This window comes from Panthera leo, chromosome E1 (genome assembly GCF_018350215.1).
Source record: "Panthera leo isolate Ple1 chromosome E1, P.leo_Ple1_pat1.1, whole genome shotgun sequence".
Taxonomy (NCBI): Eukaryota; Metazoa; Chordata; class Mammalia; order Carnivora; family Felidae; genus Panthera; species Panthera leo.
The window spans coordinates 46,336,336-46,351,850 of record NC_056692.1 but is presented as its reverse complement, the minus strand read 5'-3'; the positions used below and the strand labels follow the sequence as shown (position 1 = coordinate 46,351,850).

The following is a 15,515-nucleotide window of genomic DNA, read 5'->3' as shown; positions in this document are numbered from 1 at the left end:
GCTTCCCCCGCCCCCCACTTCAAGTTACCACAGTCCTGGTTCTGATTAATGATTCTGGGGCCCGATGTCTCATGAGGCACGAGGGGTCCTGGAGGGGCTCCAGTGACAAGCCTCACATACCTTTCTCAGACAACTCACGTGTTCCCGTGGCCCATGGCGTGCCCTGATGCAGCAAGCCTCTGACAAAAGAGAGCAAGTCTGAATTATGAAGGAACAGTATGTGACGCAAAGCAATCTACAGTGAACTGCTTACACACTCCTACTTTCTTCAGTACTATGCAATTTGGCTCTTACTGAGAATTACGAACGCAATTGCCAAAATGCTGTGTTACTTCCTAAAGCTTGAACCAAAATACATGTGGAGATGTTCTCAAATATTGATGCCTTTTCCCCCATCCTCTTGTGAAGACCCAGCACCATATTAAGCCACTGGTGCTGGGGCCAGTCCAAACATTGTGCAATTTTATTCTGGAACATTCCTTGGTTGACTGATCAGGTTCTCTGGTGCGATTCATGGTTTCTTACTATGGACTCTGGTTGCACAAGGCAGAAACCAGCTGAAACTGGTTTAAGCAAAAATGGCAACAGGATAGGCCCGTGGAAACCAACCTTCAGGAACAGTCTTCAGGAATGGCTGGAACCAGGGACTAGAACATCATCGGAATGTTTTCACCTCTTCTCTGTACATTTTGACTTCCTCGCCTTCTACAGATCCCTTCTCTCCTGTGAATGGTGTGATAACCTCAGGCAACATCTGTCCTCCAACTTCTGCAACCAGGCAGAAAAAGGCTCTTTCTTCAACCTGCTAAACAACGATCCCATCAAACAAAACAAAACTCAGGGTAAGACCTGAAGTTGGGGTACCATGATGCCAACCTTGGACAAGTCATTTGGCAGGAAAGTGGGGTTGAGTCGGAGGACAGAAGCTCCCTAGAAAACCTTCTGGAGTAGGGAAAGGAGGCGTTCCCTGCAAAAAGGGCCAAGTCCAGACGTAACTCCTGGGGAAATTACAAGTGGGATATGCATCCCAATTTATGTCTATAACAGATGCCATCAAAACTTTCTAGTCACATGAACTCCTCCAACTTGGGCCCTGATGCCCTCCCGCCCAACATTCTACATTGGCTTTGTTTTGTCAGCATATATGACAGGAAGTTTCTAAAGAGAACTTTTGTGAAGACACTGAGGCACAAAAGTACCAAGACAGATTGTTCCAGAGCCCAGCAGACCCTCAGCACTCATGCCCTTGACTGTCCTGTGGCCTCTCACACGATCTGATTTGTGACTTCGCTAAGCGAGGAATTTAAATGGTGTGCTGTGGGGCTGGCCTGTGGTCGCAAGATCCCCCGCTCGTGAGTGAGCCTCGCTGGCTGCCCAGCCCCCACCTCTGCACCCGGCTTTGATATTTTCTACCTACTGGAGCAAAACCACTCTGCTAGGGTAGGTTTTTTTAAATTGCTAGGCAACGCGGCAGGTGTGACAAGATCTGAGAAAGCAATGGTTCTTAGTCACAAATAGAAGTTTCTCGTGGCAGGGCATGTCAGGTACAGGGAATGCCACCTCTGTGGCATTAAGTAGCCTCGTGCGGGGGGACAACAGGTGGCTCATCCTGGAACTGGCTACTCGACAAAGGCCCCCAGTAGCGCAGAAACCGCACATCAAAAGAGAGAATAGGGGGAAATGGTATGGCGGTTCCTCAAAAAATTACACACAGAACTATCCCGTGATCCAGTAATACCGCATTCACCTCAAAGAGCTGAAAGCAGGGACTCAGGGACATATTTGTGCCCACGTTCATAGCAGCATTATTCACAATAGCCAGAAGGTGGAGGAACCCAAGTGTCCATCAACCAATGGATGGATAAACAAAATGTGGTGCCTACCTGCAACGTTGCTCAGCCTGGGTGGCTCAGTCGGTAAGCGTCCGACTTCGGCTCAGGTCATGATCCCACGGTTCGTGAGTTCGAGCCCCGCGTCGGGCTCTGGGCTGACAGCTCGGAGCCCGGAGCCTGCTTCCGATTCTGTGTCTCCCTCTCTCTCTCTCTCTGTCTGCCCTTCCCCTGCTCACACTCTGTCTCTGTCTCGCTCTCTCAAAAAGTAAATAAACATTAAAAAGAATTCTAAAAGGAAGTGAATTCTGACACATGCCACGACATGGATGAACCTCGAGGACATCACGCTAAGTGAAGTAACCCCGTGACCAAAGGACAAATACTGTACAATCCTATTCATATGCGGTTCCTAGAATAATCGAATTTGTACGGACAGAAGGTAGAACGGTGGTTGCCAGAGCCTGGTTGGGGGGACGGGGGGTAGGGTGGTGAAGTTAGTGTTTCATGGGACAGGGTTTCCGTTTGGGAAGATGATAAAGTTCCGGAAATGGATGGATGTTGGCGATGGCCGCACAACAACGTGAATGTACTGAACGCCACAAAACTGTCTGCTAAAATAGTGACCGCGGTAAATCTTCTGGCGTGTAAATGTTGTCACCATTTAAAAGAAGAGGGAGGGGCGCCTTGGCGGCTCAGTCAGTTAAGCCTCCGACTTCAGCTTGGGTCATGATCGCACAGTTGGCTGGTTCGAGCCCCGCATCCGGCTCTGCGCTGAGATCGCAGAGCCTGGAGCCTGCAGCCTGCTTCGGATTCTGGATCTCCCTCCCTCTCTCTGCCCCTCCCCCACTCGCGCTCAATCTTAAATAAAACATTAACAAAATTGAAAACAAAAACAAAAAAAAGAAGAAGAGGGAGCGGGCTGACAGGAGGTTAATCTGAGGTGGGAGCCCATCACAGGAAGCACGTGACTCGTGAGTGCCGCGGGAAGGGGAGGTCTGAATTCACAGACGCAGAACCACAGGCCCTGAGCACCTCGGCCTCTCTCACGTCTCCAGGCTCCAGACCCCAGGCCGCCCTACTTTCCTGGAACATTCCTCCGTTTAGCAGAGGACAGGTAACGTCACGCTTCTCCTTCCCTCCTGGGAGCCCGGGTCGGAGGGTCCAGGCCTGACTTGTAGTCCCCTCCCCTCCCTGGCCTGATTCCCCTGGACTGAGGGGAAGGCCCACCCCGGCGCCCTCCCGGGTCCCCAGAGTTCCTTCTGGGCCGATGTTCTCTGGGGGGGAAGCTCCCCTTGCGGTCTCTGAGTTCAAGAGTTTACTGACCCTGCTTCTGTGCCCGTTTCCTATTATTGTCCTCCTCTTTCCTGCTCTGTCATCGCTTGGCCGATTTAGAAGCAGGGGGCTGCCTTTTTGACCATGTGGGTATGGCTCTAGCCAAGGGCACTGTGCTCGGAGCTGATGCATGGAGAAAGGGATGGTCCCCTTCCTCCCGGGATTGCATCTGGGGTTCATGATGAATCTCTTTTGTAACTTCTTACTGTAGGTCTTATACATATTTTGCTAGTTTATTCCTCTTTTTCTGCTACTATAAATGATGTGGTTTTTTAATTCTACTTTTGTATGTTACTGATACACATAAAAAGCAACTTATTTTTGGACATTGACCTGATAGCTAGTTGCCTTGCTAAAATCCCTTATTATTTTTTTAATGTCTATTTGTTTTTGAGAGAGAGAGAATAGGGGAGGGGCAGAGAGAGTGGGAAAGAGAGAGAATCCCAAGTAAGCTCAGTGCCGTCAGAACAGAGCCCAACTCTCGGCTTGAACCTACGGACTGTGAGATCATGACCTGAGCCGAAATCAAGAGTCAGACGCTTAACCACCTGAGCCACCCAGAGACCCCAATCCCTTCTTATTTTGAATCACTTTTCTGATCATTCTTTTGGATTTACTACCCAGGCTACCATATCATATGAAAATACTGACAGTTTTGTTCTTTTGTTTTTCATCCTTAGGGCTTTAATTTCTTTTTCTTGTCTTACTGCTCTGTCCAGGACCTCTGGTGCTGCTAAATACCAACAGAGACAGTAGGCATCCTCGTTTGGTTCCTGCTTTTAAAGGAAATGTTCCTGGGGCACCTGGGGGCTCAGTCAGTTAAGCATCCAACCCTTGATCTCGGCTCAGGTCATGATCTCACGGTTCATGAGTTTGAGCCCCACATCGGGCTCCTTACTGATAGCGTAAAGCCTGCTTGGGATCTGTCTGTCCCTCTCTTTCCCCCTCTCCTGCTCTCTCTTGCTCTCTGTCTCAAAATAAACTTTAAAAAAATATAAAGGAAATACTCCTAAGATTTACTTATTAAAAATAATATATACATAAGCTTTTTGTAAATTCTCTTTATCAGGTTAAGGAAATTTCCTTCTAATCTGCTAAGGTCTTTTTCATGAAAGTGTACTGAATGTCATCATTTTTTTCCCCCTGGATCTGTTGAGATGATCATGTGTTTTTCTTCTTAAATCCGTTAGTGTAAATTTTTAGTTTGAGCTCCTTTATTATTATTTTATTTTATTTTATTTTATTTTATTTTATTTTATTTTAGAGAGAGAGCATGTGAGAGGGGGAGAGGAACAAAGGCAGAGAGAGAGAGAGAGAGAGAGAGAAAGAGAGAGAATCTTAGGCAGGCTCCACATTGAGCCCCCTGACGCAGGGCTCAATCCCACAACCCTGGGATCATGACCTGAGCCAAAATCAAGGGTCAGACACCTGACCAACTGAGCCACTCAGGCACCCTGAGTGTTTAGTTTGAGCTCCTTGAAAAGCAGAGCCTGGAACAAAGACTTGGGTTCAGGTAGGTTATTAGACAGGTGATTCCAGAAAGGAGGGCAGGGTGACTGAGAAGGGAAGGAAGAAAAGCCAATTACAGGAGCTTGACTGATGTCACGGCTGTAGGCAACGGGAGCTTGACTGTTGGGACCTCTGATAGGCCGGCTAGATGCTTCCCAGAATTGCCCAAGGAAAAGGAAGACACTGGAGCTCTTCATAGCCACCAGCTCCTATCCTTCGCTGCTTGAGGGCTGCATCTTAGGGAACTTCTCTCCCACTTCTGGGAAACATTTAGCAGGTGTATCCTAACGCTATCCCTAATAAACATTTTTGTTGTAGAAGTTCTCTTTCTCTACTATGAACAGAGATGTCCCATTTTTCTTGTGGGTAGTGTTTGCCACGTATCTTTTCCCCCATTCTCTGACTTTGCAACCCTTCCATACTCTTAACGCCTAAGGTGCGACTCATAAACAGACAAGTGGGGTTTGTGTTTTCATGTTTTAAAAATCTAATCTGAGATGAGAATTTAGGAATAACTGAGTCCATGGCTTCCATTAAACCCTGCTGAATAAGAGTGGAGTTTTAAAACCTGCCTTTTCAACAAGCTGGCAAGAACCCTAACCTGGAAGTTTCTCTTCTGAGGTAGTGCGTTTGAGCTATTTTTAAAAATCGGCTTTTTTGTTTTTGTTTTTGTGTTTTTGTTTTGTTTTGTTTTAGAGTAGCTTTAGCTTCACCGCAAAACAAAACCGCCCCCACACGTGCACAGTCTGCCCTGTTGTCAACCTCCCCCACCGGATTGGTACATCTGTTACATTCAGTGAACCTGCATGGACGTGTCATTGTGCATTCATGGGTTTACATTTTTTTAAATGTTTATCTTTGAGAGAGACAGACAGACAGACAGATTGCAAACGAGCGGCAGAGAGAGAGGAAAACACAGAATCTGAAGCAGGCTCCAGGCTCCCAGCTGTCAGCACAGTTCGAGTGGGGCTCGAACGCACGAACTGCGAGATCATAACCTGAGCTGAAGTCAGACACTTACAGACTGAGCCACCCAGGCGCCCCATCGTGGGTTTAGACAAACGTATCATGGCACGTGTCCGTATCATAGCTCACACAGAGTAGTTCCAATGCTCTAAAAATCCTCTGTTGTCTGCCTCTTCACCCGTCCCTCCTCCCCTACCCCTGGCAACCACTGATCTTTCCTCAGTTTTCCTCTTGCTCTATCCCCTCATACTTCCATGAGCTGGGCACATTATTAATCCACCCAAGCCCCTGCTTTCTCAAATGCATCATCAGAATGGTTCCTTATTTGTATGGATCTGGTATGATAATTAAATAAAACAACGTATTAACACCTCCGCTCAGTCCCTAGCAGGGAATACAGGTCAACGAAATGTTAGTTTCCCTTTTCTTCTCCCTTCTCTTAGTAATCAGACGTCAAGTTTTGCTGAGAGAAAAACAGAAGGAAGTACCCCTGTGACAGGGTGTATCACCAGAAATCTAAGCAGGGGAGGGCAGAAGTGGTTATTGTCTTCCGAACCCTCTTTCCAACTTGGAAAGTCCCTCCCTTTCTGCTTCCTGTTATCAGGGTTACCGTGCCTGCCTTATCCATTTTCTCAGTCCAACACCTCTGACCTACATCTGACAGATGCACAGGCACCCTCTGCCTGTAAGCTGTCCAGAAGCTAAAATGACTCAGAACTGAGCTGTGTGTGCAGGACAACATGCCTGCAGGACATCAGAGGGAATCATGACCCAGGTCATGCCTGTGTGCTAGTCACATCAAATCTCGTTTCCAAGGGCATGGCCCTGAATCACATTAAAAGTTTGCAGATTTGTCGAGATAACAGGTCCGTGAACTATTCCTTTTCCCGACCCTTCTGTTGTGCCTGATTTATGAATACAAGGCTTTGTCCTTGCATTCAGTCCAGACACCAGCCAGGAATAGATTAACACAGGGCAAGGACTTGAACAAAAAAAAATTTTTTAAGATTTTATTTTGATTTTTTGATTTTTTTAAATGTTTATTTATTTTTGACACAGAGAGAGAGAGACAGAGCATGAGCGGGGGGAGGGGCAGAGAGCGAGGGAGACACAGAATCCAAAGCAGGCTCCAGGCTCCGAGCTGTCAGCCCGACACGGGGCTCGAACTCATGACCCTGAGATCAAGAGTCACATGCTCTTCCGACTGAGACCACCAAATTCTTCTGACACCACCACGTAGCAAGGATTAAAAAAAAAAAAATCGATCTGACAATTTATTCAACTATCATTAAATGTTTCATCTTTATTGTGATTATTATAAATTTGGACTTTTGAATACCATCTTTTTAAAAATTTACACTTGCCCCTCTTTTTCCATGTTTTTCTCCTTTAATTCTTTTGATTAAAGGTTGTTTTCATGCCGTTTTAAGCTTCTCTAGTGGTTTCTAACTTAAATACCCTATCTCTGTTGGTTTTTCTTACAACTTTACCCTGCTTCTATAACTTAAAGTATATCCTCCCTCCTAAACAACACAGAGTTTAGAAAGCTTGAACCATAACCCTCTTTTAAGTATTATTGCCCAGTATTTTACTTTTGAACATTTTAAGACTTCTCAAATTAAGTATTATAAATATTGTTACTGCAGACAGTGGTTGTTTTGTTTTCATTCATATTCATTTACACTTTTGTTTTCCCATCCTTCCTTCTTGCATAGAAAACGGTCCTGCAATCATTTTTCCTTCTTCTGGACGCACATCTTTAAAAGTTCCTCTAGTGGAGTATCTTGGGGGTAAACTCTCTCAGGCTTTGTTTATCGTGTCTTTATCTCACCTTGGTTCTTGAAAGACCGTTTTGCTGGGAACACAGGAGAAGTCACTGGATTAAGACCCAGTCAGGACAGAAGCCTTCCAAAGCCCTGTGGAGACATGAGTTCACTTCCCAAACTAACGCTCCAACCTCCTCTCCCCTCCAATCCTCTTGAATCTTCTGGAGCATCTTCACTCTTCCAGCTTCATTGTCCCCTTCATTGGAGAACTCAGAGACCCTAAAGAATAAGCCAGGAAGTATTTGGTGGTGGGACAGTGTTCCGAGACGGAACACCAGAATTTCTTCTCTCATCTACATCATGGTCGGTTTCCTTTTGTCCATGGGCAACTTCTTGGCATCAGGAAGCTTTGGTCTTCCTTCTTTGTTTGAAAGCATCCATCATGGCCTTCTAGGGTCTGATCATCAGGCCCCCGAAACCACTTTATTCTCTCTCCCAGAAGACCTCCAGGCCTCATGCAAGTAGAGCACCCTCCCTCCCACCCCACCCTCCCATTCTGTCCGGAAAGTTCTGTGAGGCAGAACAGGGCTCAAAATAACTCCCTGTGCAAGGACCCGTAGCCAGCCCTGGACTCCAATGGGCAGGTGAAGGGCCTGAAAAGCTCTTTCATTTTTGCCACACAGAATCATCGTGAGCCCTCAACCCAACTCACTTCCTGCCAGAGTCCACCCCACAGCCAGCACGTGACCTGGGACAATTCTGGGTCACTTTCCCTCCACTGCTGAGTGGAGTTCCTTTCTACCAGCTTCTTCACTTGCCAGGGCATACGCACAGACGGCTGCTGGCTCTTGGGTGCGTACTGTTAGGATCAGAAAGGGAAGGGCTCGTTTCCACCAGTTCTGGTTCAGAGTCCCGGGAAAAACACCGCCCAGGCCTAACTCTGAGTGCCCATCTTTGGGGAGTAAGGGGCCCTGGTTGGCCTTGTTATGTGTTCAGCCCAGCTCCGTGGCCTCGGGGTCGGCAGAGATGTCAGACCCCCATCCAATCTCGCCTGGGTTGTACATGAAGACAAACTATTTCTTCCATTCATTTACTCATCCATCCATCCACCATCAACCGTTTGCCAGGCCTGTCTGCGTTAGAACAGCAGTATGTGACATTCAGCTTCAGCCCCCGTGGGTGGGAGGTCAGTGGGGAGGGAAAGAAAGTTGATGTGTAAGCTATCAGAGATAACACACGTCTAACACGGCCGTGTTCGTGGGCCTGGTGTGCCCCAGGCAAGGAGGGCCTGCCCAGGGCAAGAGAGGGAGAGAGCAAAGAGGAAGTGGTAGGTGGGAACAGGGGCTGACAGGCTTAGAGCAGAACCTATGGGCCCCAGGAGCTTCACCCCTGTGGGGATAGAGTCAGGCTGGCCCAGCAGCATGTGTGGTTGGGATTCACAGTCACAGACCCTTCCAGAAGCTGTCTGGAGCTCCCTGGGCATGAGCCACCCTCCTCCCCCAGCCTGGCATGGCAAAGAAGACCCCAGAAATTTCCTCTGGCCTCCTGCTGTCTTGCATTCCCCTCCCAAGGGTCTCCCGGGGATGAAGTGTCTAAGAATCCTTCTCTTGCCCCTGCCCTGTGGGCTTTGGCATCACCACAGCTCCTTTCACTCATATAGACTTCACGCTCCCCTAGGTATGTGACGTTGGACACGTCAGTTAATCTCTCTCTGCCTCAGTTTCCCCATCGCTAAGATGGGGACAGTAATAGTACCTGCCTCATGGAATTGGGGGATTGGTTAGTTAACGTTTGTAGAGCCCTTATGATGGTGCTGATCAACAGTCAGTAAACGCTCACTATTGCATTACTTTTGTTATTATTTTTGTCGTTATTGCTCTCATCATCATCATTCTTCTGACCCGGTGGAGACCACAGAGTCTCCGCACAGCAGTGCCTGCTGTCCGAGCCCCAGGGCCGCACCCTCAGCCTCCCCGAGGGTTCGGGGGAGTGTTTCCTGCAGCCACACGGACCAGATCCCGGGCTGGGGTTACGGCTTGCTCTTTTCTGCATCTTCTCTCGGCATCACTCCAAAGCAGTGCTGTCCAGGGACGTGCCCGGGTCCGGGCTGACAAGCGGCACTTGCCCACCACACGTGGTGGTGACAGCCTTTGGCCTCAGCAGCCAAAGAGAAAGGCACGACTTCACCCTCGCAACCCAGGAATGGAGTTTGGCCTGAGCCCTGAAAACGCTGGGGCGCCCCTGATAACGCAAGGAGACCTGCTCCTCTCCTGCCTCTCCCAGGCTCTGCTGGCCCCAGGGACTCCTGCTTCTGGAGATTCCCTCAGTAGGTGATAAAGCCTCCCTAGAAATGCACGGCAGTGCCTCAGGCCCTGAGCCCCCCATCCCCAGACCAAGGCTCCCTGCCTGGAAGGGCTGGGGGAGACACAATAAACCAGGCCCTGGAAATAGAGGCTGGGGTTTGGGCTACAGCCAGACTGACCCCCATTACCTCTGTGTCTGGGCTGCCGGGGACGGTTGTGGGAGCACTTCCCTCAAATTGTCCCTATCGGCTGAGTCAGGACAGGTCAAGGTTGCAAGTGGGTGGGTGTTGAGGTGTAAGTAGCTGTGCTGGGGGTCCGCTGGAGCGCCTCCAGTTCCTGCCCAGGTCTCCTTAAAGAAGTCTGGCTCCCTGCCCGCTTTGCTGTGGAGACTGCATGTCCTGGACCGGCCTGACTTTGAATACTGTCTTCCCAGAGGGGAACTGGACAACGTGTCCTTGGGATTTGGGGTTCCCAGGTCTGGGGCTCATAGGCATCACTGCCCTCTATGCACCCACAGTGCACCGAGCCCCATGCACACTCACGTCCCTCACAGACACGCGCAGCTGTCGCTCGCCCTGCCCCCTGCACAGCAGCATGGCAGGAGGCCAGGTCGTATCCCGGCTTATCGGCTACAACCCAGCTTCCTCTGCCTGTGTTCTTGCAGGCCTGGAGCTCTGAGAGCCAGCCTCCCAAGTGACTTCCCGAGAACCTCTCAGATAATGAGAGGAAATGTGGTCACCAGCGCATAGAAGGCTAGAGTTCCGGGCTACAGCTCCAGGCCACCACTCCCTGACCTGGGCCCACCATCTCTCTCCAGGCAGCCCTCAGCTGTTCGCCGTGAGCCTGTGGATGCCGCTCAAGATGTCCCCTTTTGGTTGCTGGGGCCTGCCCGCCGCCCTTCTCGCCCTGTTCTGCTGCCCAGGTGAGCTGGTGCCTGGGGTTCCTGACTTGGCGCATGCCAGCCCAGAGGGTGGGCCCCTGCTCCCCTGGCTTCAGGCGTGGGAGGGGGTCCTGGTCCTGAAGTCACTGAGGCTTTGAACACAGTGGCGGCCACCACGGGTACAGGATGCCGTGCCAGCCTGGCTTCTCCACGATCCTGGGGGCGAAGGAAAAAAAAGCTAGCCTTTTGGACACAGCTTCGTGGCCTGTGGCAGGTCATGGAGGCCGAATGGTGGGCTGCACGGGGGCCTGAGGTGGAAGGGGTTGCTGGGGTTCAAGGAAAGGTGAGGGAGTGCCCCAGCTGTTCCTCAGATGTGGCTTCGAGACAGCAGGGGGCAGCAGAGGACATTGCCTTTTGACTACGGCCTACAGAAGGGAAACCCACACATCTTCCAGGGGGTCAGGGGACTTGAAGGAAAATGCCACCATGTGCTGAGCACTCTGTTTTGGACAACCTGCCAGGTGCTTTTCAAGTACTATCTCACTGAGCTTTCACCACAACCCTGCAGGAAGGGGATTACTAGCCCATTTGACAGATGAAGAAACAGGTTCAGAGAGAGAAAGCACCTTGCCCAGGGTCACACAGCTGGTACCTGGCAAACTCAGGATTTGAATCCAGCTCCGTCTACCTGCAAAGCTCCTTTCTTGTCATTTCATTATATGCCACCAGCTGAGGGCTCAGTGGGGACATGCTGGAGCTGTGGGAGCACAGGGCAGGCCCAGTTGGTTGGGACCAAGGACCTTCTGGCCATCACTGAGTGGGAGGTGAGCACTGGGGACTCAATCTTTATGCATCAAGTACTTCCCGAATGTCTGCCATACACAGGGCATTGTGCTAGGCACTAAGAGAAACCTGAAAAATCTGGGCCCTGCCTTCCAGAAGCTCCAGAACATCTAAGGGAGAGTCAGCATGAATATAAATCATTTGCAATTACCCTTCTAAACTCTTCTCCCCCTGCCTTCCTCCTTGCTGAGCTCCAGCCATCCCGATCTTGCCATTCCTCAAGCATACCAAGCATGCCCTTGACCTGGGGTCTTAGTGCTGGAAACACTCCCCCTCCCCAGATAGCTGCAGGGCTCACCCCCAGCCCCTCCAGGTCTTTGCCGGATATCTTGGTGAGGCCTGTGCTGACTATTAAAATGACGGCCCCACCCACCCCCTCTCTCCTTCCCTGGGCACTTGTCACCACCCGGCAGGCTGGCTATTTCACTTGCTGATTATCGTCTGTCTCCTTCACTATAATGTGAGCTCTGCAAGGGCAGGGTTTGTTCTGCTTTGGTCACTGCCGTGTCACCAGAGCCTAGAATGGCACCTGGCACAGAACAGCTTTTCAAAGAGCATTGGCAGAAGAAAAGAAAGGAGAAAGGGTTAAACCCATGGCCACAGGGGCCAAGAGGACACAGTCCACCTCCAGTTCTGAGAGGCCTTCATGGAGAAGGGGACATTTGGGCTGGGCTTTGAAGGTCAAATAGGATCCCTCCCCATGGTGATGGAAGATGTAAGAAGAAGGGAGATGGAGAAGACTAATTTGAAGGCGATGGGCTGGAGGAAGAGTAACCAGAGGCAGGGAGACAGCTGGGGCAGCAGGGAGACCTCTGTCTAGAGGTGAGGTAATAAATAAGGCCTGAACAAGGGGAGAGTAGCAGAGGGGCCGTCTCTGGACGTTCTTCCTGGGCACCTGTCCCTTGATCGGACAGCCCGTGGTGGGCAGTTCCATGGTGCAGGGCAGCAGAGACATTTGCCGCCCCGTATTTCTGGTCTTCCAGGGTCTGGTGAGACGTTTGAGGTACACACGTATCCAGAGCAGCTGGCGGTGGAGCCCGGAGGGTCCACGTTGATCAACTGTAGTACCAGCTGTGCCCTGCCTGACACCAGCGGCCTGGAAACCACTCTAACCAAGACTCTGGTGGCCAGTGGAACGCAGTGGAAGCAGTACTTGGTCTCCAATGTCTCCCAGGACACAATCATCTACTGCTACTTCACCTGCTCCAGGAAGCAGAAGTTAAAGAGTCTCAACGTCAGCGTGTTCTGTGAGTGCCACACGGACCCTCCTTCCCGCGGGCTGAGCCTGTGTCGGCTGCGTGTCTGCCGGGCTACTCTGTTACTGCTCCCGGGCACTACATATGGTTCCCACCTCCCTGGGCTGCTGGGGTGACAAGGAACAGGACCCCCCCACCTTGGGCTCAGGATCTGCTCACACCCTTCACTGGCCTCCTTGAGCCTGCTGGCAACCCCAGGTCTGGGGCTTGCTCAGAGGACAATCTAAGCAAGGTCTGCACAAATCTGAAAGTCATTTCCCGGGCAGGGCCCGCAATCTCCTCCCCGCTCGGTAGCAGTGGACACCCCCCTCCCCGTGACGAGTAGTGGGGCACCAAAAGAAAGGCCAGTGTGCTCTCCAGTCGCCCCTGCCCTTCACGGAGAGAAGGTTAAGGCACCCCCTGGGGCTTTTATATTCCTGGGGGCCCCTGGAAAATGTGTGACCATCACACACACACACACACACACACACACACACTTGCATGTGGGCCATGGATACCTTCCCATAGGCCAGGATTCCCTCCACATCTCGGCACCAAGAGTATGGCTTGGGTCTTTCCCATGACCAACATCAGTGGATCAAGTGAATAGAAAGATGTCCTAAATCCAGCCTATTATCCTGGGGTGACTGGGGCAAGGTATTCTAGTTCACAAGAGAATCCAGGGTACCACGGAGGGCCCTGTTTAATAGATAAGGGATGGAGGCGGCTATGAATCTGATCCTGGAGAAGCAAGGCAGGTCTGACTCCAGTCCCTGCCTCTTAAGTGAGGACCCCACAACGCGCGGCCCTGATCTAACGAACACTCCCTTCTAAGTCCCAATATAATCATCCAGCTGTTTAATGTGGAAATCTGTGTTTGATTTCTGGAGGAGACCGATCCAAATTTTTTATTTCTAGCTGGCCGTACACTTTCTGGACCTCCTCTTTGTAGACACCTGACCACCTCCATTCTTGACCATTCCAGAAAATATCATGTTGGTAAAACTACCACCCAATATGTCCTTCACCCTGAAGTGTTTCCTTCTTCCCCTCTCTACACTCTAGAGCAGACCAGGCCCCAGCCCGCTTTCCCAAATCCAGCCAAGGACCTGATAACACTACGGTGCCAGGGGCTGGGCCTGGCTGGGTGGGGCCTGCTGGGACAGCACCCTCATTCTGACCAGAACCCCCCGCTCTTTCTTCCCCACAGACCCTCCAAAGCAAGTGCTGCTGAAGCTGAAGCCCACTCGGGTGGCTGTGGGGGGATCCTTCACCATCGAGTGCTGGGTGCCCAATGTGGCACCTCTTGAGAGCCTCACTCTCACCCTGCTCCGTGGCAAGGAGGCCATGCACAACCAGACCTTTAGGACGATGGCACTTGCCCCCCAAGAGGCCACAGTCACACGTAACGCCACAGCTCACAAGGAAGACGGCCGCCACAACTTCTCCTGCCGGGCAGACCTGGACCTGCGGTCTCTTGGTGGGGACATCATTCACGGTGTCTCAGAGCCCCAGACGCTCAAGGTCTATGGTGAGGGAGAGCCCCCAGAAGGAGGGGGTGGGAGGGAGCATTCATCTCCCGTTCCTTAGGGGAAGAAAAAACCTTCACCACGTTCTCTGCCAGCTCAGGGGCCAGGCGCCCAGGGACCCCACACTTAATCCCAGGGGGTTCCCTCTTGCTCTCTGTCTTCCCCGAAGCTCTCTCCACGTGCCCAGTTTGGACCCCAACTAGTTGCTTGACCATTAGTGACCAGTGTGACCTTGACCAAGTCAACCTCCTCTCTCTGGCCACGGCCCCTGTCTACATCTAGAGATTTGGCCCTAAGATCCCCTGGAGCTCTGCCATTCTGTGACCCTTGATGGCCAAGGTGTTCCCTGTCTTCAGAGTTTGGTAGAAGCTCACTCACTTCTGGCCAGGGAAGGGCTTGGTCTGGACCACGCCACTGTCCAGGCCATGGTGTCCAGCAACCATGTGCTGGGGGACATCTGCCCTCATAGTCTCACAGAGGGCTGGCTGGTAGCCTGGACCCTGGCCCACCTTTCCCCTAGGTATTACACCATTAGCCGCTCACGTCTGCAACACGGGTGACTGCAAGATGGGGGAGGGCCGGGTGGGCGACAAGCACACCTCTGGGGCCCTAGCACGTGGGACCGGAAGACTTCTAAGACCACTGCCCCCTCCTGCCTCCCCAGAGCCCAGGCCAGACAACCAGATGGTCGTCATCATCACAGTGGTGTCCGTGCTGCTGTTCCTGTTTGTGACATCTATCCTCCTGTGCTTTGTCTTCGGCCAGCATTGGCGCCAGAGGCAGATGGGCGCCTACAGGGTACAAGGTGCTTAAAGGGGCCTGAGTCGGGCCTACTGGGCACAGCCTACATGAGTGGCATGGTCACCAGCACGGCAGCCACTGGAAGTCAGCGTGGCTCCTCAGGGTTGTGGTCCAGCCCTGGCTGCAGGACTCTAAGGAGCAGCAGAGGACTTTGGGACCATTTCCTCTTCTAGTCTAAATATAAATACCTGGACTTAACCCTGTGCCTCAGTGTCTTCTCCTGGGATAGAACTCAGCAGCTGGGAAGGGTACCCACCAGGCCCAGACTTCTCTCTCCAAATGTCTCCTAAGTCTCCCTCCGCCCACTCATTCACAGGGGCCTTCTAGAGCGCCAGCCAGCCCAGATCCTGGGGTGCCCGCATGCTGACCAGCCCGGGCACCAGACACCCATTCTCACGGGGCCCTGAGTGACTAACTTCTGAGGGAGGGTGGGGCAGAGAGACTTCTCTTCCTTCTTGGCCCTCTGGGACCTCAGGCCACTCCCACTGGGAGCGGGACAGGGCTCTGACTTCTCCTTTC

The 15,515-nt window shown here is 51.6% G+C and overlaps 1 protein-coding gene across 1 annotated transcript; it reads left to right on the top strand.

Annotated features, from left to right (window-relative positions):
• Positions 1-2,803: 2,803 nt before the first annotated feature.
• On the top strand, positions 2,804-15,194 carry ICAM2 (intercellular adhesion molecule 2). Its single transcript, XM_042916813.1, has 5 exons — positions 2,804-2,946; positions 10,373-10,630; positions 12,415-12,678; positions 13,877-14,197; positions 14,860-15,194. The coding sequence occupies exons 2-5, from the start codon at positions 10,438-10,440 to the stop codon at positions 15,006-15,008; spliced, it is 927 nt and encodes a 308-aa protein (XP_042772747.1). The 5' UTR covers positions 2,804-2,946; positions 10,373-10,437; the 3' UTR covers positions 15,009-15,194.
• Positions 15,195-15,515: the final 321 nt, after the last annotated feature.